General features: G+C 34.8%; 2 protein-coding genes across 6 annotated transcripts; both read right to left on the reverse strand.

The window, feature by feature from the left end:
* Positions 1–6,502: 6,502 nt before the first annotated feature.
* LOC127087069 (uncharacterized) lies at positions 6,503–9,237 on the reverse strand. Of its 5 annotated transcripts, none has more exons than XR_007789766.1 (8): positions 8,787–9,237; positions 8,276–8,543; positions 8,113–8,163; positions 7,891–8,018; positions 7,711–7,801; positions 7,466–7,590; positions 7,222–7,312; positions 6,503–6,930 (listed from the first exon to the last, which is right to left on the reverse strand). XR_007789766.1 is itself a non-coding variant. In XM_051027924.1 (5 exons), the coding sequence occupies exons 2-5, from the start codon at positions 7,745–7,747 to the stop codon at positions 6,920–6,922; spliced, it is 276 nt and encodes a 91-aa protein (XP_050883881.1). In that variant the 5' UTR covers positions 7,748–7,801; positions 7,891–8,102; the 3' UTR covers positions 6,503–6,919. The 5 variants fall into 5 exon arrangements, 2 of the variants coding, with proteins under 2 accessions (XP_050883881.1, XP_050883880.1); XR_007789765.1 differs by having other exon boundaries at positions 7,222–7,298; positions 8,113–8,183; XR_007789764.1 differs by having other exon boundaries at positions 8,113–8,183.
* Positions 9,238–9,926: 689 nt separating this feature from the next.
* LOC127079450 (uncharacterized) lies at positions 9,927–19,597 on the reverse strand. The gene is made up of 7 exons (XM_051019829.1): positions 19,543–19,597; positions 18,317–19,452; positions 17,921–18,085; positions 17,630–17,767; positions 17,132–17,482; positions 10,094–10,145; positions 9,927–9,985 (listed from the first exon to the last, which is right to left on the reverse strand). The coding sequence occupies exons 1-7, from the start codon at positions 19,595–19,597 to the stop codon at positions 9,927–9,929; spliced, it is 1,956 nt and encodes a 651-aa protein (XP_050875786.1).
* Between the last annotated feature and the right edge of the window lie 8,021 nt (positions 19,598–27,618).

Below are 27,618 nucleotides of genomic sequence, written 5' to 3' on the forward strand. Positions count from 1 at the left end.
CTCTTTAAAGGTATCGGCCATGAGTTTACACTTAAGGGAGTCGGAAGCCCCTACTATTGCTATCTAATTATTGATCACAATAATATGTTCTTGTGGATCGGTTTTACTATCAAAAGACACCCCAACGATAGTGGTTTGAAGTTCTCTGGGACTTGATCATCCCAGATAGCCTCAGACAAAGGTTGAGAATCTAGAGGCTCCTCCTCAGCATCTCCCTCATGTTGACTTTGTGTTTGTAAAACATAAACACTATCTTGCAAGATTTCAATTTATTAATGAAAGTCCCCACCACTGCGAGCAATTGAGTTATATCTGATGGCGGAGGTTGATCACCTCAGTTGAGATTCATTTATATGAGGCCCTAATGTTTTATATTTGTGTAGAAGTACCTTAGTTATTATATGCTTATTCTGATTCAATAATGGGACTCATTTATACGAGACCATAATGTTTTATATTTGTTTTTAGTGTAGAATTATTTTAAAGTTAGTTTAATTTATAAATTTTAGTAGACTATCAGCCAAGCTAAAGAGATAATTTATTGGTGAAATGATTATTCATTCACAGATGGCTTAGCCGCGGGTGACTCATGTTCATTTTTAAAGTTTCCGAAGGCTTGTTCTTTGGATAAATTTATTGATGGCTTTACCGTGGGTAATTTTAAGACAATATAATTATCATAGTATCACTCAAGGTTTAGCCGCGATTATTACCGTGGAAAGTTTTTGGCCTTCGGTAAACCTTACCAAAGAGGTTTTTACCGAGAGCTCAGTTGTTGTCTGAAAATCCTGGGTAATTTATCATTACCCATAGTTAATGATGAACTTTCTTGTGCATGTTGAGCAATGGTGGTCACACTTATTATCAATGGTGGTTATAACAGTTGTTGGAGTAGTGGTCAATGATGTCTTAACTTAAAAAAACAAAAAAAAATTAAAACCAATTATTTTAATTGAATATTGATAAAAAAAAACTATTTTAAAAATATATTAAAAAAATCAAATAAATTCTATATTTGTTGAACAAATTTTAATTTTAAAAATGACTTTAAGATCAACCAAAAAGTGACACTTACTCGAACAAACCCTCTTAAAGATCCTTCGAGACTATATTCTATGCTAGACTTCATGATAAATATCTTTGTTGTCCCTTGAGGTTATATTTTATGTTGGAGCTCATGATGAAGATCCTTTCCGCCCCTTTATATTTTATGTTGGACTTCATGGTGAAGATTTTTGTCGCCCCTCAAGACTATACTTTAAGTTAGACTTCACGGTGAAGATCCTTGTCACCCCTCGAGGAAATATTTTATATACTGGACTTCATGGTGAAGGTCTTTGTCGTCCCTTGAGGAAAAATTCCTTAAGCAAGACTTCATGACGAAGATCTTTTCCATCCCATGGCGTAATCAAATAAACCATCTGACACCTCGCCTGAGGGACTTGACATCTCCTCGGGTGGAACAAGACTAAAAAATAATGCCAAAGATACGTAATATATATCCATCCTAAGAGAATTGATCGCGAGTCTTTTCTGATGGCTCGATGTGAGTCCCGCATAAGTAGGTCAAACGCCCCGCCTGAGGGACTTATAGTATCTTCAGTCGGATTACATACAACTTTGCCTGAGGGACTTAAATTCTCCAGGCTAACTAAACTCTCGCCTGAGGGACTTAGTGTCTCTTTGGACGGGACAAGACTCAAGAATCATGCATAAGAGGTGCAATAGATATCCGGCCTGAGATACTTCTTCATAAGTCTTGCTGAAGGGCTCGATGCGAGTCACTCTAAGTAGGTTGAATGCCTCTCCTGGGGGACTTATATTCTCATCAGTCAGGCTTTATACAACTTTTCCTGAGGGGCATAGATTCTTAGGCTAACTAAGCTCTCGCCTAAGGGACTTAGTGTCTCTTCGGGTGGGACAAGACTTAAGTATCACACCTAAAAGGCACAACACATATCCCGCTTGAGGGGCTTGATAACAAGTCTTGCCTGGGGGTTCCATGGAAGTCCTGTCCAAGTAGGTAAAATGCCCCGCTTAAGGGACTTACATTCTCATCAGTCGGGCTATATACAACTTTTCCTGGAAGAATTGGATTCTCTAGGCTAACTAAACTATCGCATAAGGGACTTGGTGTCTCTTCATCCGAATTACACTTTTCTATGGATAAAGAACCCATATTTCTCAAGATAGCTAAGACCTCATGTGAGTAAGTACTGGTTCTCGAGATACTCCCATAAGCTATGATTTGAAAATACTTTATCTTATATAAAATGCCTTGTGCTTGATGAGCTATGTAGTGTTATATTTGCAAAAGGTTCCGCTTAGGGTGATGCCTTTAGACCTCCCCTAGAAGAGACGACGATAGAAGCTTTCGTAGAGGGAGGTATCACTTCGCCTCATGGTCTTCCCATCGCCTCGATGTGGGAAGCGACTCTTTATAAGAAAACCTTAGGCCCTAGAGGCCCTTGTAAATATGCCCCCTCAAAGGAAGAAAATACATATCATAAGAAATATAAACCATTCTTTAAGCCCTAAAGAGCACAATGCTCAGTATCGTATTGACACACGACTGGTTGTAAACATACACTTTCTCCCAAGTATCATCGATCATCGGCAGAGCCTCTCATCTCACGTGAGCAGGACTCCTAAACTACCTCAAAACACCATCATACAAGGTTTTTCGCCGTCATGGGCAGACCCTAACCACTCATAACTATTATAAACCTACTAAGGCCTCTGTTTTTCCCTGCCCTTATAGGGGGAATACACACATATATACTTTTTGACTAGTACAAACCTTATTCTAAGTAGTTCGATCTATCTAGGATAATTCATCCACCTAAAAATTAGAAGATAAAAAAACACTCAAAATGCTTGAGGAGCCTTTGGAACAAGGATTAACAATTAGGGATGATAGTTGTTGCACAATATCTATGCAAGTTTGGTAAGTAAATTATCACTCTTCTATATGTTATTAACTACACCACTCAAGCTCGTTGTATTGAAATAGTTTTAGAAATAAAATGCTTTGAAACATGCACGGAATGGACATTCAAAGAGTTGGATATTTGATTTGAAACATACAACCACTATCATTATTTTTTATGTTAACTAGTGGGATACCCGTGCGTTCGCGCGGGTACTGGTGGATGACGCACAATTTGTTAAAAACTAAGAATAAAAAGTGTAATATAAAAATGTGAATTATTTTTAGAAGGAAATTTATTTATTAAAACCATAAGGGACTAAAAAAAGGTTGAAATTAAAGAGAAGAATTAAGATGAATAATAAATTGAATAAGATATAAAGATGACATATAAGTTATGGGATTAAGGAATAAAACCTGAAGAGACATACTGAAATAGGAATAAAACATAAAGAATATTAAGTTGGCATAATGAGCCAAACGTTTTACATTAAATATGGTCCCATGAATTACACGATATATAAATACAAAATAGTAGTATTTCTGCACAAAGTCTTTCATTTACCCTAAAGGAAAGAACTTAAACGACAAAGTCTGTACAGTATTAAGAACCAAATTTCCGAAACCACAAAGACAACCTCAATAATGGTCAGCAACGGTATGAACGCTCAAAGAGGATCTAAGAAGAATGTGGAAACAAGGACAAATGGTGCACTGAAGATCGAAGATATACCGAAAAGGTAAATACTAATATGATTGAAGTTATAAAGAAAAGGTTTTGCATGTTGATATATTTTACCGATTATATAAAAGCGTAATCTAAAGTTGCATGTATGACTTTTTTTGTTTCAGTGAATTGAAACCAGTATCAGGTAATTGTTCAATGGGATCAAAGATGTCTCCAACAACAAATGAAACATTAAGGAGAAGTGAAAAAGATATTGGGTAAAAGTTATAATTCTGAAACTTTTTTTTAGTGAAATAGATATGTTATAGGTGTTATTGCATGTTGATTTATGAAAAATAGACACATTAGAATAGAAAAATATTTAACAACAAGGTTTATGAGTTATGAAAGAAATATGTCAACATAATAAGAATAAAGTCGACACAGTAAAACTTGAAATGAGTATGTGTTCTGATGTTGTTACAGTTCTGGTGAGGATGAAGTTGAATACCCGAAATTCAAATGGGAGAAGGAAATAACATTTGGATACATAAGCAACAAGAATGTATTTGTGTGTATATTAATTTGTAGTTGTTTAATACTTGGATTCTGGTACATATTAGTGTAAGATGAGTTTATTTGAGTTTGATACAGCACACTCCGAGGAATGTTATGAAGAATTGTTTGAAATGGAACCAGAAGTCTATCATTTTAATTGATGCAGATAAAGATGACACTTATGATGCAGAAATCCGCACTGATTAGAGAAACATGAAGGCTTTGTGGAAGGAAAAGTTCATTGGTAGGGGATGGTATGAGCATGCGAAGAAAAAGAAGACCAGAAGAAGGGATGTTCTTGGTTTTAAGATATGTTATCCGACAGAAAGGCTTTATGTGGGATATGTATAAGTATATAAATATATATGTTTAAATGAAGTTATGTATACCTGAGGAAAATCCCCCAAAATGTGATTAAGACATGTTTGTTAACTGGACTAAAGAGCATAGAGTTGGTGGACTCAGATACTATGGAAAGTTATGATTGTGAAGTCCATACTGTTGAAAGGAAATATTGTGTTGAAAAGTTTATTGGGAGAGATTGGTATGAGTTTTCTAAGAATATGGGTATGGAAAAAGGAGATATTGTGGCATTCAGTATTATCCATCCTCCAGCGAGGCGATTAGTGGTGAGAGTGTTGAACCATTGAAAGTTGTTTTCATTTAGTGGCAAGCTCGAAGTCGATGGTGTGAAGTGGCTGCAGGTAGTTCAAAGAAGGTTGTTGATCGTGTCTAGTATTTTGTTAACTTGATAATTTATGATATTCCAAAGATTTGTGTATTAATTAATCAGTGGAATATGTAATATGAACCCCTTGTTGGTTAGTGTTTTTTGATTCATGTAATATAAGGATGGCAATGTTTTGGATGTACGTTTTGGAACACCATGTTGTATTAATCCAGTAAATGACATTTTGAAAATAATGTATTACTACTATTAACAACCGGTGATGTATAACAATTTGGTTGTAATTAAATGGCATTCTGTATATTAAGTAGTTGTCCTTGAGGGATACTTATGTTTAGTATGATGATGATTTATTTGAGTTGGTCATGTATTTTTAGGGTGATGTTATTTGAACATGAGTACTTTTGGTTAAAGAATGATGTTGATATTTTAATAATGTGTATTTAGTGGTTCTGTCAAAATAAGTTACAATCACATGTTGCACTAAATTTTTGGAACGTAAAAAAAAGGTATACTTAGAGTTTATACAATATGATACAGGAAAGTAAAACAAAAAAATAGTTCGATATTTTATACGTTTGAGAAGTTCTGATTGAAGCAGTATGTGTGGGAAGGTACAAAATATGCAGTCTGATGGTCACATGTGGGAAAAAGGAAAAAGTTGGATAAGGCCAAGTAGTGCATAATCTTGAATTGTAGTGAAAACACTATTGAGTCGTGTACATAGAAGTCTTTGTGTGGTATATTGTGTTAAAAAAATATTAAACTCTAACATGGGTTTATTATGTAGATTACAATAGAAAAAAGAGAATGTTGTAGCCACGTGAAAACTAGATTGTATGTTGTACAAAGCTCACTAATAAATATCAGCCTTAGACACACAATGTCTTCATCACTTTCAAAATTGCAAAACCAGAAATAATAGAAAGAATCACATTTCCATATTCGTCCTCTTACCAGTGTAATCACAGAGAAATGGAAATCTATGGAATTCTGAATCAGACATCCTTGATTGACTCTTTCGCAATCGATAGACTATCCACACAGGTAAGTCAGCAAAATAATGGTACTATAGTTGTAGGGTATTTCATGGTAAAATATAATGCAGATATAATGTATGGCTATTACAAACGTTTCTTATTTGAAGTCCTATTCAGAGATTGATCCTTCATTTCTTAATAACTATGAAGCTGAAATAACAAAGACATGGACCATATTGAACAACCAAGGTGTCTATCATGAATTAATCTTTAACAAAAATAAAGATCATCCACTCATAATAAGTGGCCGGTCGTGTTTCAAAGTTTATTACAATATACCAAGTGAGGTTGTTGTTGAGGTTGGTTATTATGGAAACAACAATTTTGAAATAAAAGGGTTTAAAGAGGTGTTGAAACTTCAAGAATTACCGCGTTTTCATAGTAGATATTTTGTACGACAAAGATATATATATATATATATATATATATATATATATATATATATATATATATATATATATATATATATATGCATATGCATTTGGCGTTACTATGAGCCCTATAAGTGTATCTCTACCCAAATTATTTGAGTTTTTTAAAACTGTTTTATTTAAATAAATACTTGATAAGGTCAAAAATTTAATATAACTAACTATATGATACCGTTACAAGTTATTCTTCAACAAGATTAGATTTGGCCTCATCAACACTCTCTTTAATATTAACAACATAAAAATAAATTGCAGTATGTAATCTATTTAAACATGAAAAACATATAAAATAAATCAGGACTAACAACATAGATAAATGACAACAATACCTACAACAGATGTGGTGTTATAGGTGGTTGAGATGTTGTTACCTTGGCGTCAGAAGGGTCAACAGAATTGTCAAGATACAAAATCACCCAATATTCATAGGAATAATAAAAAAATATCTGGATTTGTTCCCATGGAGCCTTTAGCTATTTCATGAACGACTCATCTCTCAGGATCATGACAATAGAGCAACTGTCCCACCGGGGTTGCCACTTAACTTTAAAATCAAGCTCTAAACCCAACATAACATCGAATGCTAATGAGAATTCTAAGAGATCATCAATTCCAGCCTACATAAGCAAATAGTTTCATTAGCATCCAATGAAGTAGTTGAGGCCATTATTAGGTTCTGAAAGTGCAAATAAGGAATAAACTTGAATCATGGTATCACGCATCTGAGAAGCAGATACACCCAAAAGTTGTGAATATTCTATATCCCAAAATACAAACTTACAACATTTCCCAGAATAAAAAACTTCAATTTCTATCTTATACCTAAGTCAGCGTAAGTAATGGTATTAAGAAACAACTTATCACCAGTATAAGAGTAAAATAATATATTATATTAGAAGTAATGGTACCTAAAGATTTCCGCCTCATCTTCACACAAGAATGGAGCTTTGGAACCGCGAGCAACCTTTGGGAATGAATGTCAAGCCTGATAGTACCAACCTTATAGAGATGCAATGCGTTTTTTTGGTAGTAGCAACAGTAGCATAGAATGTGATATGCGTTAGGACGAAATAACAAAACATGTGAATGTTCAAAATGATTTGATGTAAAAATAAAATTTAAAGTATTTGTTCCATGAGGAGTAATGTATACCTCACTAAGTTTTGTAATGTCAATAAGAGGAAACACAATGGCCTTTGAGAGTAACTTTTGAACAGGAGTTTGTTGAGAAATTTCAGAATTTTGTGAGTAGTATTGAGAATGAGAATTTAGTTGGCCTGAAACATTAACTAACAATTCTTTAGGGATGCTGCATGAAAATTTAGACAAAAAAGTTAATAGAACATAAAAAGGAGTTGTATGCAGGAATGAGACTATGCACATCCAGTTGAAGGTACCTGTCAATAAACTGTTTGATTGAAGGCAAATCAACATTGATGTACAACTTAATTATGTTGTACATGTTTGTAATAGACAGTGGATATTTTCCTACATTATAAAATAAATAGGTAAGTTTGGGATATATTAGTTTTGCAATAGTTGATGATAAACATGAATAGAAAAATGAATCGGCCAACCCTCTTCTTTCACTTTTGCGTACTGAAGCAAAACGACATTTGGACCAGATGTATTGACTCGATCCTGGTCGAACTTGATGAACTGGGAGGCATACGCCTCCCAAAGAGTAATGTTGATGGTGTTGTTGCTACAAAAAGTGTAAGAATGTATAATATATTATTAGAAATTAGGAATTAAATAAGGTTGCAGATGAGTGTCTATTTGTGAGTGAATAAACAAACCTATGGTCATTCAGTATAAAATTGACTTGTTGTTTTTTCCTCTGATTGTACCTATGCGAAACCAATACTATCTGAAATTAAAATTACAAGTATTTAAAAGTAGAACATAATAGGAAAAAAAAGGAAAAAAATCAAAGGTTAAGAAAAACACAATATATGTCACCTATGAGTACATCTTTCTAAAATTAGTCGGTCATGATATCAACAAAACTGGTCAATTTATGTGGTTTGGGCGGTATGACATGTTTGTTAACATCATTAAAGGATGTCCCTCCAGTAAACTTGACCATATACTTGTGGGTCGAAGGTTTAAAGACCAACTCATTTGTTTGAACGTTAAGGTTTGAAACGGTGTAAGTGTGGTCTACCGTGAACTTGTCACTGAATGCGGCCATATATGCTGCTGGAACAACGACGTGTGTATCAGCCCCCTGACAAAGAAAGAAAAGGAAAATGCCAATGAAATACCAAACTGCAAACACCAAACGGTGTGATAACAAAAAATGTAACTTGCAAAGACACAATCGTGAATCAGATGCAGTAACAGAAGACCGTCAAGAATCAACAAAAGAAAACGTCTGCTCCATCCAAATGTGATGTTAGTAACTTACAAATCAGACTACGTTGAAGAACAAAAAAGAGTTTGCATATAAATAATTATGGACAAAACTTACATCTTTGTCTATGAAGATCATTTCAAAGTGTTCTTTGTTGTTGGAAAGAACCAACCATTTATGGTGTACCCTCAATGTGACCTTCCACAAGTCTTTAGTGTCGTTCAGGTCGCAAATCTTCTCCAGCGGTTTGACCATGTAGAAAAGACGGAGACAATTTCAGTTGAAGGGATAAAAAATCAGAAGAAGAAAATGGTGTGGCAGAACAACAATGTGTTATTAGAGAAGAACAACATAAATGATAAGGGAGAAAGCAAAATAAAAGTGATATGGTGAAAGTAAAAAGTATCAGTCCTAAGTAGATATTTCTTGATTTGAAAGCAGCAACAATACATTAAATGAGATGAAGTGTGATAGGAAAAATGAAAACAAAAACAGAAACAAAAGGAAGGGATGATGGATAAGGCATCCACATGGAAGAATTAGAAGAGAGTAGGGTAGTTTTGATATTTTTCACAACATTCTATATTCTTATATGATAGATAACAACACTACTCTCTTTTATGTTGATAATTGAATATTCATTGTTACTTGTTATTCTTGATTATATACTTGAGTGAGTATTCAACTCTATTTTTATCACTAAATTAGCTACATGCATGCAAGTGTTTTTCTTAGAAAATATAATCTGATTTTTAAAAAAAAATAGTTTATTTTTTTATTTAATTCGGAATTTTTTTGTGAAACAAAATTTAAAAATTATTTTGTGTGGTTTGGCTATGACGATCAAAATTGCGATAATTTTCCGTTTTCGTTTGTTTGAACAAATCATCTATCTAACCATTGAGATGTTCAAAACTGTCATTGTAAAGATAAATTGTTTACATGGTCACACTACAAGATTTATGAAATTATTTTGTAATGTATTCTCTATGTAGTTGAGTAGAAGTACCTTAGTTATCTTATGCGGTTGTGAAAATTTGATTTTGGTGTAGTTTATTTTCTTTACCAATTTTATATTCAAATAATTTATATAATAACTTTTATTGACATCATTAATATTATCTTTCACTTATGTTAATGTAACATTAAGAAAAAACAAAAAAAAATAGAAACCAAAAATTTACACAGACCCCAACAACCAACAAACCTTCGTAAATTGAAAATTTTAGTTTGGTAGTAGTCTAATGCATTAAAATTCTACAATGAAATTGTAGTAGTAAGATAACCATAGCTAGGATTAGAATATTTTTTCAAACCTGATTTGATACATATCTGTAGCAGATTAATTATTATCATGTGCATGTGAAGATTTTTCTACCAATAGTTCAATCTATTGATATCAAATGTCAATATCATTCACGCACTTGTAATTTTCCTTCTTTTAAATATACTAGTATAGTTATAGTAGTCATTACCCTAGAAATAAGGAAAAACAAAGGGCAGATTATATATGACAAAAAGCAAAACAAAATAGTAATATAGGTGAATGTCATATCTGTGAAATGTTAGCACCACAAACCATTTTTTTTAAATAAAAGGATTTTTAAAAATAATATCGAAATAATCAAATTTTTAAAATATTGATCAAAATAACTGTATTTTAGGAGATGTAACTATAACAAATGGTGCATATGCATGTACGAAGAGTTAATAAGGTTGATGCATACATACAATGTTTGAGAGCATGCGTCATTTGTATTGACGTATGTTTTGATTGTATTTTTTTTAAGACGTCATTTAATATGACGCATGAATGTGTGAGGAGTCACTAAAATTGACACACTAAAGTTAAACGCATACATACAATGTTTAAAAACATGCGCCATTTGTATTGACATATGTTTGGTTGTATTATTACTTTTTAAATTTTTAAATTTTAATTATAAAAAATTGAAAAAAAAACATGTTATATTATAATTAAATCATGTATACTAATATTATTTATAATATTATTAATTATTGTTTTTTTTATTTTAATTTTTTTAAGTAAAACTTAAAAAAAAATTAAAAAATAATATAATCAAAATATACACCGATACAAATGACGTATGCTCTCAAATATTGTATGCATGCGCCAACTTTAATGACTCCTCATACATGTATGCCCATTTGATATAGACACATATGTCTAGATATTTAAAGTATGCGACATTTATTATGGTTACACCTCTTAAAATATAGTTATTTTGATAAATACTCTAAAAACTTAATCATTTTAATATTATTTTTTAAAATATTGATTATTTAAAAAAAAAATCACGACACACATCTGATGATTCTTGTGTGTTAAGGAACACATCTCTGGTGAAATGTAAACTGGAATCGGCATATGGATAAAAACTTGATTTAACTTTCACATTTTTTTAATAAATAAATTGTTTTGTTGTGAAGCATTGTGATTCAGAGAATTTAACTTAACACCGTTAATGTTAAACTTGATATCCCACACTTTTAAAAAAAAACACTCTTTCCATTTTTTATCCTATTTCAAATTTATCATTGATAAAAAAAAAAATCATTTTCAAAGAACTAGTAAAATACAAAAAAAGAAAACCGATAGTTTATTTTAAAAATTCGATATTTTTTTTTATTGACCAATGAGAAAAAATTGTATTTTATTATATTTTTATTGGATTTTTAAAAATCGATATGATTTTTTATTGATTTACTAAAATATCCGATAAAATGCAAATCCCGAATATTTTAAAACATTTGAAGATTTTTTGATTATTTCAAAAATCTGGTATACTGAATTTTTTTAGAAAATTCAGTCCACCTCTGAAAAATCTGAGTCTCTTCTTATGCACCTGAGATGGATAGTTCTTATATATATTATACCCAGTTCTTCACCATTGGTTTTTTATGTTTTATTTGCATGTGTTTTTTCTTTTGAAATTTTAATCGAGTTATGGTATCTCTGGCATAAATCATTCATTATATGTTTTAATTGACAAATATTCTCGTTCCGGACCGAAATTTTATCATTGGAACAATCTATTGAGAGACAACATGGTATTATTGTTGTTACTATTCGTTCTGATATATGGCATGATCAAAGATGAAGGAAAGATAAATTGATTAAGGGTTGTGAGAGAGGAGGAAACTGCAAGAACCAAAATCTCTTTCATGACACTTATAGTAGAAGAGTGAAATGTCCATTTATGTTGAGATATGTGTCAAGCGGTATTGATTGGAATGTGACGGTTAAATGTGATATTCACAATCATGAACTAGATAAGGATTTAGTGTGTCATGACATATTAGGCCGTTTAAAACCTAAAGAAAGACAATTTATGAATGAAATGAAAAAATACAACATGGTGTCGATGTTCATAGTTTCTGCGTTGAAAGGTAGAGATCCTAATAACCTGATGAGTACAATGTAGGTATATAAGGCAAGATCTACATGGTGGTCTATCATCAAAGGTCCATCCACCGAAATGCAACTTCTGTTGAAACTAATTCATGATGAGAAATACATGTGTTGGACTTGAAATAGAGAGAAATCATATGATATTGTTGATATATTCTGGACCCATCTTGATTCTGCGAAGTTGTTGAATATGTCTCATTTGGTGTTGGTTTTTGACTATACATACAAAACAAATAGGTATCGACTTCTACTATTTGAGATCATTGGTGTTACATCAACATTGCTGACTCTTTCGGTTGAGTTTGCCTACTCGGAACATGAAAGGGAGGAAAACTTCACATGGACATTGGAGAAGGTGAATGAGTTGTTCATGTCCGAGAAGTTGCTTCTCAAGGTCATGTGGCGGTTCGAGAGCTTGCTCTGATGAATGCCATGCAAGTTGTGTTCACATTCTCATTTCATCTGTTGTGTGTGTTTCATATTTCAAAAAATATTAGTTCGAAGTACAAGGAGTACGTCGAATATAATAGGTAAAAATGTTATGGATATATGGAATGAAGTCGTGTACTCAAATAGCGAGTCTGAGTTTGAGCAACACTTGCAACATTTTGAGGTAGGGTATACTGATTTCCCTTCATTTGTTGAGTATGTGCACCAAACATAGTAGACACCCTATAAAGAATTTTTTTTTGCTGCATGGACTAATCGAGTCACTCACTTAGGGAACACAAGAACAAACATGTAAGTCCTTGTGAGTTTGAATTTATAATGCAATTACTTAACAATTTATTTATTATACTTTTCTCTATTATATATTTTATAGAGTTGAGTCTGCTCATTGGAGACTCAAAAACATGTTGAGTACTAGTCAAGGACATTTGTGCAGATGTTGGGATATTGTGAAAACCACGTTGAAGCTGTAAGTATATGAAATCAGAAAATAGTTTCAAAATAGTTTTGCCAACTTTGAGCATCGGTATACCACTACATTTTACTCGAGATTACACGACTTCATATCAATACAACACATTGCAAAAGAGTTGTAAAGGGTAAAAATAGTTGGTTGTGACAAAGTTGCATATGGTTGCTTCATTAGGATAACATATGGGATACTTTGTGCGTGTGAAATTGCATGTCTTCAAATATAAGGTTACCTTGTTCCATTAAAATCAGTTCATGTGTTTGGGAAGAAATTACACATTGACGATCATGAAGCCACTAAAAGAGAGTGAGACACACTTGGACTTTGAAGACATGGGTGATCCGCTGTCGCGCGCGGATCAAAACGAGTAATTTTGTAAAAACGTAATACAGCGACAATTAAACTCGGATATCGTCTCAAGGATTCTTGTTTGTAATAATTAAACGTAATCGAATGGGGGGGTTGATTTGGTGTTCAATTACAAAAATGCAGAAAATAAGTGATTATGAAAAGTGATTATTTGAATAAGCTGAAACGAATCAACCCACTATATCATCTTCCGACTTATCATTGATCCCTATAAAATTCCAATTCCCTAAACGAGTCTGATCCTATTCGATTACAAAAGCTACTGACAAGCGCAATAACAATTATACGAAGTATGCCCCTGAATTCCGAGTAAAGCAAACAGATTAAAACTATTGCGAATTAAGCAAACGCAATATGATCGAACGCGATAATGCAAAAGCTACACTAATCACGAAATTGATTCAAAAGCAGACAACAATCAAATTAAAGAATTCTATCATGTAAAAACAATTAAATTAAGCAAGTAATTGTGATTATAGATATAATTCAAAGGAACAGATTAATGGAAAATTATAAAAGAACCTCAAAGTGGCATCCGATTACAGTGAATTGATTCTTGGGAAATTAGTTCTCCATAGTCATTCTTTGCAAGCTCTCCAATTCGTACATGAATAGTGATTTTTCCGTTCAATTCCTAATGGTCTACGGCTGCTAGACCTAGGGGAAAACAAAGACCCGTTTTACAACTCAACTGGGTCGACCCAGCCCACTACAAATGACCCAACAAAAATACAAATAAAATTCTGCAACTTCAACAGACTTTCTGGCCCTGCTACAGTCCGATTCAGCTCTCGACTTCTGAACAAAAGTTGTAGATCTTTTCCTTATCTTTCCAACGCATACTCACAAGCCTCAATCTAATACTCGTAGCTCAAGATATGATTTTTCTCGTGAAAACTGCTAATGTTGAAAATATAATGCGAAAAACAAATAAGTGCAAAAATAAAATAAATTGTAAAAACACATTAAAACATAAAAATAAGTAAAGCAAACCAAAGAAATGCTTAAGTACAAACATGGAAGAACGTGCATCAAAATGCACTGATCAAATTCTCCCACACTTGAACTTTTGCACTCCAAGCAAAACGAAAAACAAAACAAAGAAAGCACAAATACATCATCAGTTACTCATCCTAGGCTACAAGTCATCTTCGGTTAACTTTGCATTGATAGGTACTAATCTTGCACACTAAGGATATTGTAAGAACACTAATCCACAGTTATGCAGACATAAACCTCCTGAATACACAAATCTGAAGGAGAATTGCGACCCAAAACGCAGCGGAAATTAAAAAATTTCTCCTTTAGAGATCCTTACGAATGGTCATGATCAGTGATAGAATATTTACCTCTTGTGACGGTTGAAACCTTTGGTGCAGATCTCTTGTAACGATCAAAACCTTTGATGCAAATCCACGAAGCGATCACGAACGTTGAACGATGACAACGTCTCTACTCAGTCCACACGAACGGGTTCCTTCAATCTCAGTGCTAGCTGGTACGAGTGAAGGCTTTGAGTGAGAGAGGGAGAGAGTGATAGAAAACGAAAATAATGCAACCGCAAAAAAAAAAATTTTTTGCTTCTGCACAAGGGTTCTATTTATAGAACCACTTGTGTGGGCTTCAAGCTAAAAGCCCACTTAAGTGTATTTTGGCCCATATCTTATAATATGCCCAAAATCACTTAAGCCCATGGTACCTTACCATATTTCGTATTCTACTCAAGTACACCGTACCTTACGATGTTCTATAATTCACTTAAGGGCACCGTACCTTACGGTATTCCTTAGTTACTCTATCTCTTATCAATCCGTCCTTTATGTGTGACCCTATAGGTTTTCGCGACGTTGGCAATTACATTAAATCACACATTTAATATAATAAACAGTGAGCGGTATCTAGCAACACATCACTGCTACCCAAGACACAAAAATGTCATGTGATCTGACAATTCCTTCTGTGATAATACTTATGTGTATAATTACCCTTTTGCCCTTATGTCTATATTGAACACAAGGCATAGATCGTGTCATCCTTGTTCAGTTCAATATTGGGCCCATAGACATTTATCCTGTTACGCAGGATGGGCAAATTCCATCTAGGACACTCATGTCCCTCAGCATGCTTTGTGGAGTACCCATTAACTGTCTTTATGGTTATCCAGTTACGGACAACGTTGGATCAGCAATAAAGCACTCGACTCTACATCTAGGATCCATAGTGGTTTCAGGTCGAAGAGTGGAATACACTATTATCACCATGAGAATAACTTATGACACTTTGCATAACTTTCTATATAGTATTCTCATAGCGGGTCAATCCGGTATAAATATTACTCTTAATATTCATACCTATGTTTAAGACTTGATAACTCTTTATCCATGATCCATGAGATGTGATCATCAGTCTACAAACATAATAGTCTTAATGCTTTAATGTTATCCCACTTCACACTAAAGCTCGACTACGGATACTTTAAGAATAGTGTCCTTATGATTAAGTCATACTTGATACATTAAACAGACTAGCTATTCTAGGGACTTTATTAAACAAACGTAATAAAGAAAAAGCCTTTTATTATTAATAAATAATTCGATACAAGTACCAAAAGTATTGGCCTCTAGGGCTTACACCAACAAAATCAACTCGAATCATATTATTATACTAAAGCCTAACTTACTTATCCTTCTTTTGCTCTTTTTCATTCAGGCGCAATCACATTAAGCCCGTTATCTCCACACACTCATAGCAAGGCGACCGGTTAGTGACTCTGATCCTTTTCTGCACGGGGTTCTGGTACTTAAGTGGCATAACCCTTTGCTTACTCACTTGTAGTTGCGGGGGATCGGACCGTAATTCGCCCTACCAAGTTCAGCACCAGAAACCGCTGAACCAACTAACAACGAGTCAAAAACTTTTTTTTGAAGGTTCTACAACCGTTGGGTTAAGTGACCGGGTGAGGGTCACCAAACTTAGAAGGTGCATTCCTTTATTTTTTTTCTCTTTTTTTTTTCTTTTTCGGAACACTCACTTATATTCATCGGCTTCCCTGCGTAGAGTGTGTGTGAGATGGTGCTGACTGCTGAAATAAACTACTCAAGAGCTGTCAGAGAATGAGAATTTAAGGCTAAAACATAATAAAAATTCAAATCAATTTCCATATGCAGGAGACTTACGGTGTTAAAACAATACCGATCTTGTGAATTTTTCTCAAGTCTCCGCAAACTCGACTCAAAGTAATCTATAGCCTAAAACTTTCAAGAAGATGCAATTTTTTTAGAAAGAAAACAAAAACAAAACAAAACAAAGAACAAAAACAAAGAAACTAAAGTATTCCCTCCCTCACACTTAAAATATGCATTGTCCTCAATGAAAGAAACAAACATAAAATAAGAGAGAGAAGAGAGAGGAAAGAACACACCCGAGTAGTTAAGGAGAATAGGTGATCACATAAGCAGCCTTTCCCAAAGAGATATATTCTACATTTTCTTCTTCCAAAGTGGGGTTGTCATGGAATAGCTTTGGGTAATGTCCATTGAACTTGAAATTTTTATTAGTATCTTCGCCTTTTATTCCAGGATCAAAGAATCTTCTAAAAGTAAAAGTGTCAAATGGACACGTGAAGGTGATATGACTTGGAATGTTAGCCAATGTCCAACCAAATGCCTTTTTATGCTTCCTTAAAATCTGCAAAAGCTTATTTTCTTGATCGAAATCAAGGTTAGAAGAGATAATAACAGGGAGTTTCTCATTACTCTCCAAGTAAGCATATTTCAGGTTCTCAGGGAGCTCTTTTAGCTCTAAGGACGGGGGCTGCTCGGTGGATGGAGTGCTTGGGGCAGTCGGGAATGCAAGAGCATCAACTGCAAAAACAAGTTTATTGGTAACAACTTCACCTGTCGGAAATGTATCAGCCTGTAAGGCAGCATCAATCTCAGCATAGACAACACAAACGTTAGTGTCAGTACAATCAGAACATGAATAAATATCATCAAAACCAAAGAGAGATGGAAAATCAAGCGCAAATAGTTCAGAACTAGAGTCATCAACTAATTCAGAAATCAGCTCAATATGAAAAAGGGAATGCTCCTCCACAGGGTGTTTCATGGCATCAAAAATGTTAAATTTTGCGACAATGTCACCAAATTCCATGGACATGGTTCCATCGTCAACATCAATTTTTGTCTTCGCCGTTTTCATGAACGGTCTGCCTAAAATGATGGGAGCTCCGCTTGCCTTGGTTTCTCCTTCCATGTCTAGAATATAGAAATCTGCAGGAAAAATCAAATCGTTAACTTGAACAAGAACGTCTTCGACTACCCCGGCGGGTCGAGCGTTGCTCCTGTTTGCCAATTGAATGATTAAACCTGTATGCTGCAAAGGACCAAGACAAAGGTTATTATAAACAGAAGTAGGCATAACATTAATGCCCGCTCCCAAATCAAGCATGCAATTCTCAAATTTACTATCCCCGATGGTACAAGGAATAACAAATGTTCCCGGATCCTTCTGCTTTTGTGGCAGAACCTGAGTAGTGAGGGCTGAAACATTTTGCTCGCATACAGTCTGTTTGGATGATTGTTTGGGCTGAATAAAGGCAGAAATATTTCGTCCTAAGTTTACTTTTTCACTTCCCTTAATCCTCCTCTTGTTGGTACACAAATCTTTCAAAAACTTTGCATACTTAGGAATCTGCTTAATAACATCAAGTAGCGGAATGTTTACCGCAACCTTTCGAAAAACATCCAATATCTCTCTTTCTTTGTCTCCCTCCTCAATTCTTTTATTTTTCAGAACTCTATGTGGAAAAGGGACTGGTGGCACATACTCCTTTTCTTTAATTTTTTCAGTTTCGACCACAATAGAAGAAGGAGAAGAAAGTTCAGCTGAGTGAGGTTCAGAAGGAGAAAGTTCAGAAGTTACCTCAATGATTTTTTTATTTTTTTCAGGGGCTGGTTCTGCAAGTTTTCCGGATCTCAAAGAAATTGCGCTCACATTAGCATTAGGACCATTCGGATTGAAAACTGTCTGGGCTGGAAGTTGGTTCGAACCTTGAGCTTGCATGTTATTTATTTGAGTAGCAAGCTGTCCCATTTGTGTGTTCAAGGTCTGAATGCTGGCATCGGTTCTTTGTTGGAACTGAAGGTTGTTCACGGCCATTTGCTTAATAAGATCCTCCAAGGATGGTCCGGAAGGTGCAGGGGAAGCCACTTTAGGTGAGTTCTGTTGTTGGCTGGTTTGCGGGTTTCCATATCGAAGGTTGGGATGGTTCCTCCAATTGGGATGGCATTCGTTGGTGGACAGGTCAGGAGTGTTGTTGTACCTATTTTGATTGTAAAGGTTGGCTGCATAAGCTTGTGGCAGCTCAGTAATGGACTCGTCTCTTAGAATAGGACAAGTATCGGTCGGGTGCTTAGGAGAAGTACAAATGCCACACAAAGTTGTTGTTTGAGGTTTTGCTACTACCAGCTGTTTGACTAAGGCAGTGAGTTCTTCAATTCTAGTCTCTAAGGCTTTGTTAGAAGAAACTTGAATTTGACTCACGCCTTTGCTTTGCACAGAATTGTCCCTAGTGGTGAACTGTTGAGAATTAAGAGACATATTTTCAATAAAGGCTTTGGCAGCAGCTGGAGTTTTATCGACTAATGCTCCACCACTAGCAGCATCAAGAATGTTCCTGTCCATCGGTAGCAACCCCTCATAAAAGTATTGGATGAGGAGTTGCTCAATGATCTGGTGTTGAGGGCAGCTAGATACCAAGTGCTTGAATCTCTCCCAATACTCGGTTAGCGACTCATTGCCTTGTCTAATACCACAAATCTCCTTTCTTATTGAGGCAGCTCTGGAGGCAAGAAAATATCTTTCCAAGAACACTTTTTTCAAGGTTGTCCAACTTGCAATTGAGTTTGGCTCGAGATAATAAATCCAATCCTTTGCTGCACCCTGCAATGAAAAAGGAAAATCTCGAAGTTTGATATGGTCTTCAGTTATTCCTTCAGGCCTCAACGGTGTAGAGCACACAACCTGAAATTCTTTGAGATGTCTATGTGGATCTTCACCTGCAAGACCACTAAACTTTGGCAACAAGTGTATTAAACCCGATTTTAATTCAAAAGGAACAGCAGCAGCATCATATTCAATACACAAACCATTGTAATTCACATCAGGAGCAGCTAACTGCCTTAAGGTTCTATTATCAGCCATTGTCAAAAACAAACACAATGAAGGAAAACGATTAAAATAAATTTAGAAAAATAAACTAACACCGAAATTAATCTAATAACGTCATTTAAAATTTTTGAGAATTTTTTCGGAATTTTCTAAAACTATCAAAACAGAAAAAAAAAATCATAAAAAATAAAAAAATAAGGAATTTTGATTTTTTAGGGTGTCGTCCATTATTTAGTTCCTAAATAGAGGCTTTTGATCCTTGATTTTTTCCTAATAAATCGACAAAACATCGGAATAATCTGACACGATTTTCCTAAAAACAGATTTTTATCCTAAACCGCAAAAACACCCGAACGCAAGTTGGACGAAACTGCGAGAAAACTAGGACCTATACGCTTAGACACTAAACCTATGACTCTAAAAACGATTAAAAGAAACAAGAATCCCCGGCAACGGCGCCAATTTGATCCGCTGTCGCGCGCGAATCAAAACGAGTAATTTTGTAAAAACGTAATACAGCGACAATTAAACTCGGATATCGTCTCAAGGATTCTTGTTTGTAATAATTAAACGTAATCGAATGGGGGGGTTGATTTGGTGTTCAATTACAAAAATGCAGAAAATAAGTGATTATGAAAAGTGATTATTTGAATAAGCTGAAACGAATCAACCCACTATATCATCTTCCGACTTATCATTGATCCCTATAAAATTCCAATTCCCTAAACGAGTCTGATCCTATTCGATTACAAAAGCTACTGACAAGCGCAATAACAATTATACGAAGTATGCCCCTGAATTCAGAGTAAAGCAAACAAATTAAAACTATTGCGAATTAAGCAAACGCAATATGATCGAACGCGATAATGCAAAAACTACACTAATCACGAAATTGATTCAAAAGCAGACAACAATCAAATTAAAGAATTCTATCATGTAAAAACAATTAAATTAAGCAAGTAATTGTGATTATAGATATAATTCAAAGGAACAGATTAATGGAAAATTATAAAAGAACCTCAAAGTGGCATCCGATTACAGTGAATTGATTCTTGGGAAATTAGTTCTCCATAGTCATTCTTTGCAAGCTCTCCAATTCGTACATGAATAGTGATTTTTCCGTTCAATTCCTAATGGTCTACGGCTGCTAGACCTAGGGGAAAACAAAGACCCGTTTTACAACTCAACTGGGTCGACCCAGCCCACTACAAATGACCCAACAAAAATACAAATAAAATTCTGCAACTTCAACAGACTTTCTGGCCCTGCTACAGTCCGATTCAGCTCTCGACTTCTGAACAAAAGTTGTAGATCTTTTCCTTATCTTTCCAACGCATACTCACAAGCCTCAATCTAATACTCGTAGCTCAAGATATGATTTTTCTCGTGAAAGCTGCTAATGCTGAAAATATAATGCGAAAAACAAATAAGTGCAAAAATAAAATAAATTGTAAAAACACATTAAAACATAAAAATAAGTAAAGCAAACCAAAGAAATGCTTAAGTACAAACATGGAAGAACGTGCATCAAAATGCACTGATCAATGGGCTTGGAAAGGGTAAAAATATTTGGTTGTGACAAAGTTGCATGTGGTTGTTTCATTAGGGAAACACACTAGTTACCTTGTGCGTATGAACTTACAGGTCTTTAAATACAAGGTTTCCTTGTTCCATTAGAATCAATTCATGTGTTTTGGAAGAAATTACACAATGAAGATCATGAAGCCACCAAAGAAGAGATTGAGATACAATTGGACTTAGAAGGAAAAATTGAAGAGTTAAAGAGGTATTTCAGCATCTTAGATACGGTTGGTCAAAGGGCGATGAAGAAAAAAGTTTGTGAACCTACATATCTATGCACAACTTATATATGTCCACCACCAGTGAAGTATAAGGCAAAAAAGAAGTTAAGAAGAGTAAAAAAGGACCAAGAGAGTGATTTGAATTGTGATCCTTCACATTAGGAGTATGTTGAGGCCTCACGGAGAAATCAGATTTCAAAAAGATCATATAATAAAGCTCCATCAACTCAATCGTCTAGCAAATCTTCCTGACATCTTTACATGTCTCAGTTTCCTATTTTATTAAATGACTATATTTAAGGTATTATAGACGTGTTTCCTAATAGAAATTGTGGTTTTTGTGTTGTTGGAGCTTTACTTGAATGGGTGAAGAGTCATAGCCCTTGGTTAAGATGCAGTTAGGTGGCGAAGTTTATCTAAACGATCAATTGTATTCCAGTGTGTTCTATGACATAATATCATAAGTTAGGAGTTCATTGCGAATATCTAGTTTGTGAGTTCAAGATAATGAAAATTGGATGACGTTTCCTAATATGGGTTACCATATTGCTTCTAGATACATTATGATATTGTTCTTGTTGTCCAGTAACCTTATCATCACTTTATTCTCACTTATGGTTTCTCCATTTATGTCTGCAAGTACAAAAAAAAATGATTGCAGTTAGTTTTGTTAACAACAATCATTTGGGTCAGGTGTAGTTGAAACCCATTGTCCATTTCCTCTCGTCACTGATCACTAGAGAAAAAAGTGTAGTGAAGGTGAAAGAGCATGGTAAACAACATATGTGGGACGTATAAAGAATTAAGAAGAAGTTATGAAGTCAACATGATTTGTATTGTATTGATACTGTTATATAATTATGATTATATATATATATATATATTTTACTGGGTTGTGATTGTACTGACACTTTAGTATGTTAGTCATGTTATGAAACTTGGGTTCATGATAAACTATGTTAAGATATGCTAATTTATGTCTATATTGTGGTATTTTTATGTTAATAGTGTTAAAAACATAGTTAAAAAGTCAAAAGAAATAAAATACCATATTGCCTGCAGGTTTTTTAAAAAAATTGGTTAAACTTTGCACATGCCAAACATTTTAATATATTCGGTGCCCAAATTGGGAGTATTACTAGATGAGAAAAAAGACAATGCACTGACGGTGTAAAATATTTTTACACTGTCAACCAATCAGAGACGTGCATCCCGCCAAATCATATATTTAATTTTAAAATACTGGTATGACATGACAAAACGTTACAATTCTATTGGATGATGGTGTAAAAAAAGTTTACATTGACAGTGCACTACCTTTAATCTCTTATTAGATATCTTAAATATTTGGTACATCTCCCTACCTTCTAAAAATTATGGTAGAAATTATTCAAACAAATTGTTTATATAAGATTTTTCTAAAATTTCGATAAAAACACATGATTTTGATACCGATATTTTAATAAATTTAGTAAAATTTCATGAATTATCAAAAAAAAAATCGATAGATTGGAACAAAGATCGGTAAAACTTAAAAAAAATGGATGACAAACAAGATTTTTTATAAAGATCCTGTATCTTTAACTAAATATCTAAACAAACACCACGTTTTTTTTAAAATCCAAAAAAGTTGATTTTATTAATTTAAGAATATTATGGTAAAATTGTAGACAGTGTGGGTGCAAGATATAATATTTAGGGTGCCAGATAAAATTCTCTGTGACTATTATTATGAAAATAATACCGGGCCCAATGGATCAACAATTTTGATTAAAACCAGAGCAGGAACGTTCATACTCCCCATTTATCCACCCAAAATACTTTTATTAGTAGAAAACACACTCCCAAATGATAGAAAAAGAAATTTTAGAATTTTTTGAAAATTTTGATTTTCAAAGATTTGATTGAAGGGTCATTTGTTTGAAGGGTCAAAATCTCTTATAACTTGTCTGATTGTTGATCGAAATGTTTCATATCAAATCACTAAAAAATATGTTTCATATCAAAGGACATGAAAAATCTACTTAAAAAGTAAGAGGATATAAATTTTATCTTCACCGATAATATTTGTATTTGTATTTAATTTTTTTTGCATAAGAAAAAAATTATCATCTTTAAATAGAAAAAATAAAATGAAATTGAGGTGACATAAATCAAACTCAAGAAAAGAAAAATGAAAAAAAAACGATTTAGGTAGCAGATGACTGATTGTTGATAGTAGTAGTTGGTAATTGGTAGTTGATAGCTGATGATTGATAACTAATAAATTAATTTGAGTGTTTGATAAATTAACTATCACATTAGCTAATAATACAAAATGATATAAATGACATTCTTAGAAACTTTTACAAAAATAACCCATCTTTTTAAGGAAATTTCCAAAATATCTCTGGTTTCAAAAAAATTCTCAAACAACCCCACTTTTAGGAGGAGTCGCCAATTGAATTGGAGACTTCTCTTAAAAATTGAATGGAGACGCCAATTGGATTGGCTAGGGCAGGTGCCCTAGCCAATTGGATTGGCGCCCCTGTGTAGGACTTAAGAGGAGGTGTCAATTCAATTCGAGTCTCAGTGTAAAATGCAATTTTTGTGTTATAAATAGATGTGTTGTGTGAGTCATTGTTCCACATCTCAATTAATCATTTGACAATCATGTTTGGTGTTCGTCGCCGATACGGAAAGGTGATTTATGCGAGAGACAAACCTCAAATATTGATGTTGTTCTGGAACATCACTACGTTTGATCAACTGAAGATGGAGCTGGTTCGTTGGTTAGATGAGAAAATATCAGAAGAGAAAAAAATTAGAAGTATTGAGAGACTCGACAATATCTTTGGTTAGGTGCGAATGAAGACTGATAAGGATCCTAGGGAAATGATGTTCGGTCGAGATGACATCAATTTGATTGTTGTAATCAATTAGAAATATTTATGTTTTCAGATAGCTTATTTTGTACTGATGTTTGTTGTGAACCTCGTTGTATCAAAAACTTAATTATATATAATGATTGAAGGTTACAGAAATACAATGTTACAAAAAGCTTAAGACCCAGATGATGCTCCTCGATTTGGACAGTTGTTCTTGTTGTGTTCTGGTTGACGACAGATACTACATAATCTTATCATTTTATGTGTGGAATCCATATCTGTCCTGATACGTGTGTTGTTTGGCCTTCCTTTTTTCTTTCTATCTCGTCGTTGGGCCAAACTATATCACCTTCATATGGAGGCCAGTATTCCTCCATTGGTAGTACCAAGAAGCTTTGATTATATACATTCATGACGATGACGGTCTTGTACACATCAGATAAATGGTTGTAAGCGTCTTGACGAGTATAAGCGCATGCTGCAATGACATGGGAGAAAGGAATGCGGAAGGCCTGGAATTTTCCACAATCGCACCAACTTCTGTTTAGTCTAACAGCATAGGCTAAATTTGGTCTGCCCTCGTTGTGATCCATTGTTTCCTGGACGCTGAAATTTTTCCTATGACGGTTAAAGACTATTACAGCGTGTGTGCTAGCTTTGATGCTCTCCTCTTTCATGACCTTCATGCAACACTCATTGAATACTTTCCCGGACATTAACACCACACTCCACCTTTCACCTCTGCTTGTGAACGTAAAAGCCAACCTATAATAGGTCGATCTTACCAAGGCGGTTATCGGCAGATTTCGAATTCCTTTGAATACCCCGTTCATGCATTCCACAAGGTTTGTTGTCATGTAGCCCCATCGACAACCTCCGTCAAATGCCTTTGTCCACTGCTCTACTGGTATGTTATTTAGCCATCTCCCTGCGTCTTCATTAGACAGTCTAATTTCATCACGATAATATTGAAATGACGGCTGAGTTAGAGCATACCCAGCATTCACCACCTTCTTGCGAAGATTCTTATCTTTTATAGCACGCATGAAGTTTTGTGCAATGTGTCTGATGCAATAGACATGGGTAGAAGGAGGATCCTGCCATCTGTTGTCATGGTTGTTGTAGGCACTTTCAATGGCAGCATGTCTATCAGAAATCAAACAAAGATTGGCTTGTGGAGCCACATGCGTTCTGAGATGTCGAAGAAAGAAACCCCATCCACCAGCCGTTTCACCTTCAACAAGAGCAAAGGCAATGAGAAAGACATTGTTGTTGCCGTCTTGTGCAACCGCCATGAGCAAAGTACCCTTGTATTTGCCGTATAACCAAGTGCCATCAATTTGAATAATAGGTTTGCAGAATGCGAAACCTTTGATGCACCGGTCAAATGCCCAAAAGAGACGGTGAAAGATTCTATTACCTGTAGCACAGGTTCCGTCTGGCATCATCGTTGGCAATGTCTCCATAATTGTCACAGTTCATAGGACATATGTTTTTAGTGCCCATAAAAACCGTGGCAATTCCTTGTATGAATCCTCCCAGTTGCTGAAAACTTGTTCAACAGCCTTTGTCCTCGCAATTCAGGCTTTCTTGTAAGATGGAGTATAATTATATATTGTTCTGATATGGGATATAATTATACTCACCTTCACGGATGGGTCTTTATTAACCAACGGAAGAATGTCTTGATATATCAACGATGCGCTTAGTTTGCGGTGATCTTGTTCAACATTAGTTGCAATGCAACTGTGAGGTGGGTCTATTGAAGCGATCTCCCAAGAGTCGTTTTTCTTTTTGTAAGACGCAACCAAATGAAACTTACAAAGCATGTTACGATATTCGATAACATACCTTCTAGAATCAGTGTGTTTCACTGTAAAATCAGCAGAGATGTTCATGTGGAATTTTTTGATAGCTAGAACACATTCTTCTTTGGTACGAAACATGTCTCCCACCTTTAATTCGCCTTCTGATCTCAGATACGAATTATAGAAAACACTGTTGGATGTTTCATCATCGTGCAGATCCATATTTGTCATATGTTGAGGCGGATTGTAGACATGACTAGGAGGTATTGGTGGTGGTTGATCATCATCTTCAATGTCGTTGTTCAACATGTGATCAACCTGTATCTCAGTCTCCTCTTCTTCTTCATCAATGACATTCACTTCTGCTTCTGCTTCTGGGTTGACGTCATCTGACCATTGTGGATCAAATTCACCAGATTCATCCTGACTGGTTATTTATGACTGCTGAGATGGTATACATGGTTGAAGAGTAATGTACAACTCAATACAGTTGCATCCTGAATGTTCATGACTAACAAACATGTATTCAACATCTTCATCCTCTCGTACCTTTAGGGGGAAAAACTTGCATTGACTATTCTCAAAAAATATTGGATTTTGATATGTGATCTTTGACACAATACCCGATCCTATACAGGATTGTATTCTTTTTTTCAAATGCAAGAAGGTTGCATTTCTCTTGATCGTGAGTCTAATGGTATCAGTGTTTCGAAAACAAAAACCATACAACTCAGACTCGTATGTTTCACCGTTGCAGTGAACGTTGATAATGTATTTTGGTGAAGATGACATTGTGCAGATGAAAAATATTTTCTTGCTGTAGACGAATGTGAGTGAAGTGTCTTGGATGTTGATAGTAAGACACTTAAGTAGAGGAGTGAAGTGTCTCACATGCTAGCTAGTTCGGAGTGACGTGTCGCACATGCAAGCTACTCCGAAGTGACGTGTCGCACATGCAAGTTACTCTGAAATAATGTGTCAACCATGCAAGCTACTCCGAAATGATGTGTCAACCATGCAAGCTACTAAGAAGTGACATGTTCAGCATGCAAGAGAGAGGACAGCCACGTGTCAGACATGCAGACACACTCCAAATGAATTGGCGCCCTCATTCATTCCTTGCACATGGGCGTCAATCCATTTGGCGACACCTTGTCAAAGCATGTATTCAGACCTCGAAACCAAGCAATCAGACCTAGGTCTTGCATGCATGTCCCTATGGAGGCGCCAATTTGAATGGCGACCCCTCTTAAAGGTTGTACATGGTCGCCAATTCAAGTGGAGACACCATGCAAGCACAACTTTTCATGCTCCCATCCATTTGTCTATAAATACATCCACTCCATCAACACTTCTTCCACACCATCACTCTCACTACTTCTACAATACTTCTTCTACAATTTCATCTGCAACAACTTCTTGTAGTTTCATCTACACCAACCCCCCGACAAAATGTCTATCCTCACAATGGGCGAATCACATAGAGGAACGGTTGCAAACATTGCAACATATGTAAGTTTTTTCTTTTGTTAACTTTTCTTCTTTCATCTTCACCAACCCCCTTTTATTTTAACATA

This window comes from Lathyrus oleraceus, chromosome 5, assembly GCF_024323335.1.
Source record: "Lathyrus oleraceus cultivar Zhongwan6 chromosome 5, CAAS_Psat_ZW6_1.0, whole genome shotgun sequence".
Classification (NCBI taxonomy): domain Eukaryota; kingdom Viridiplantae; phylum Streptophyta; class Magnoliopsida; order Fabales; family Fabaceae; genus Lathyrus; species Lathyrus oleraceus.

Coding starts and splice junctions, on each gene's coding strand:
- LOC127087069 (XM_051027923.1), bottom strand. CDS start 7,775: ATGTACAACATAATTAAGTTGTACATCAATGTTGATTTGCCTTCAATC. Junction 7,623..7,710: donor ATCAAACAGTTTATTGACAG/GTACCTTCAACT, acceptor ATTTTCATGCAG/CATCCCTAAAGAATTGTTAG. Junction 7,313..7,465: donor ACATTACAAAACTTAGTGAG/GTATACATTACT, acceptor CATCTCTATAAG/GTTGGTACTATCAGGCTTGA.
- LOC127079450 (XM_051019829.1), bottom strand. CDS start 19,597: ATGGCTGATAATAGAACCTTAAGGCAGTTAGCTGCTCCTGATGTGAAT. Junction 19,453..19,542: donor TCCTGATGTGAATTACAATG/GTTTGTGTATTG, acceptor GTGGTCTTGCAG/GTGAAGATCCACATAGACAT. Junction 10,146..17,131: donor AGAGTAATGAGAAACTCCCT/GTTATTATCTCT, acceptor CCTTATTTCTAG/GGTAATGACTACTATAACTA.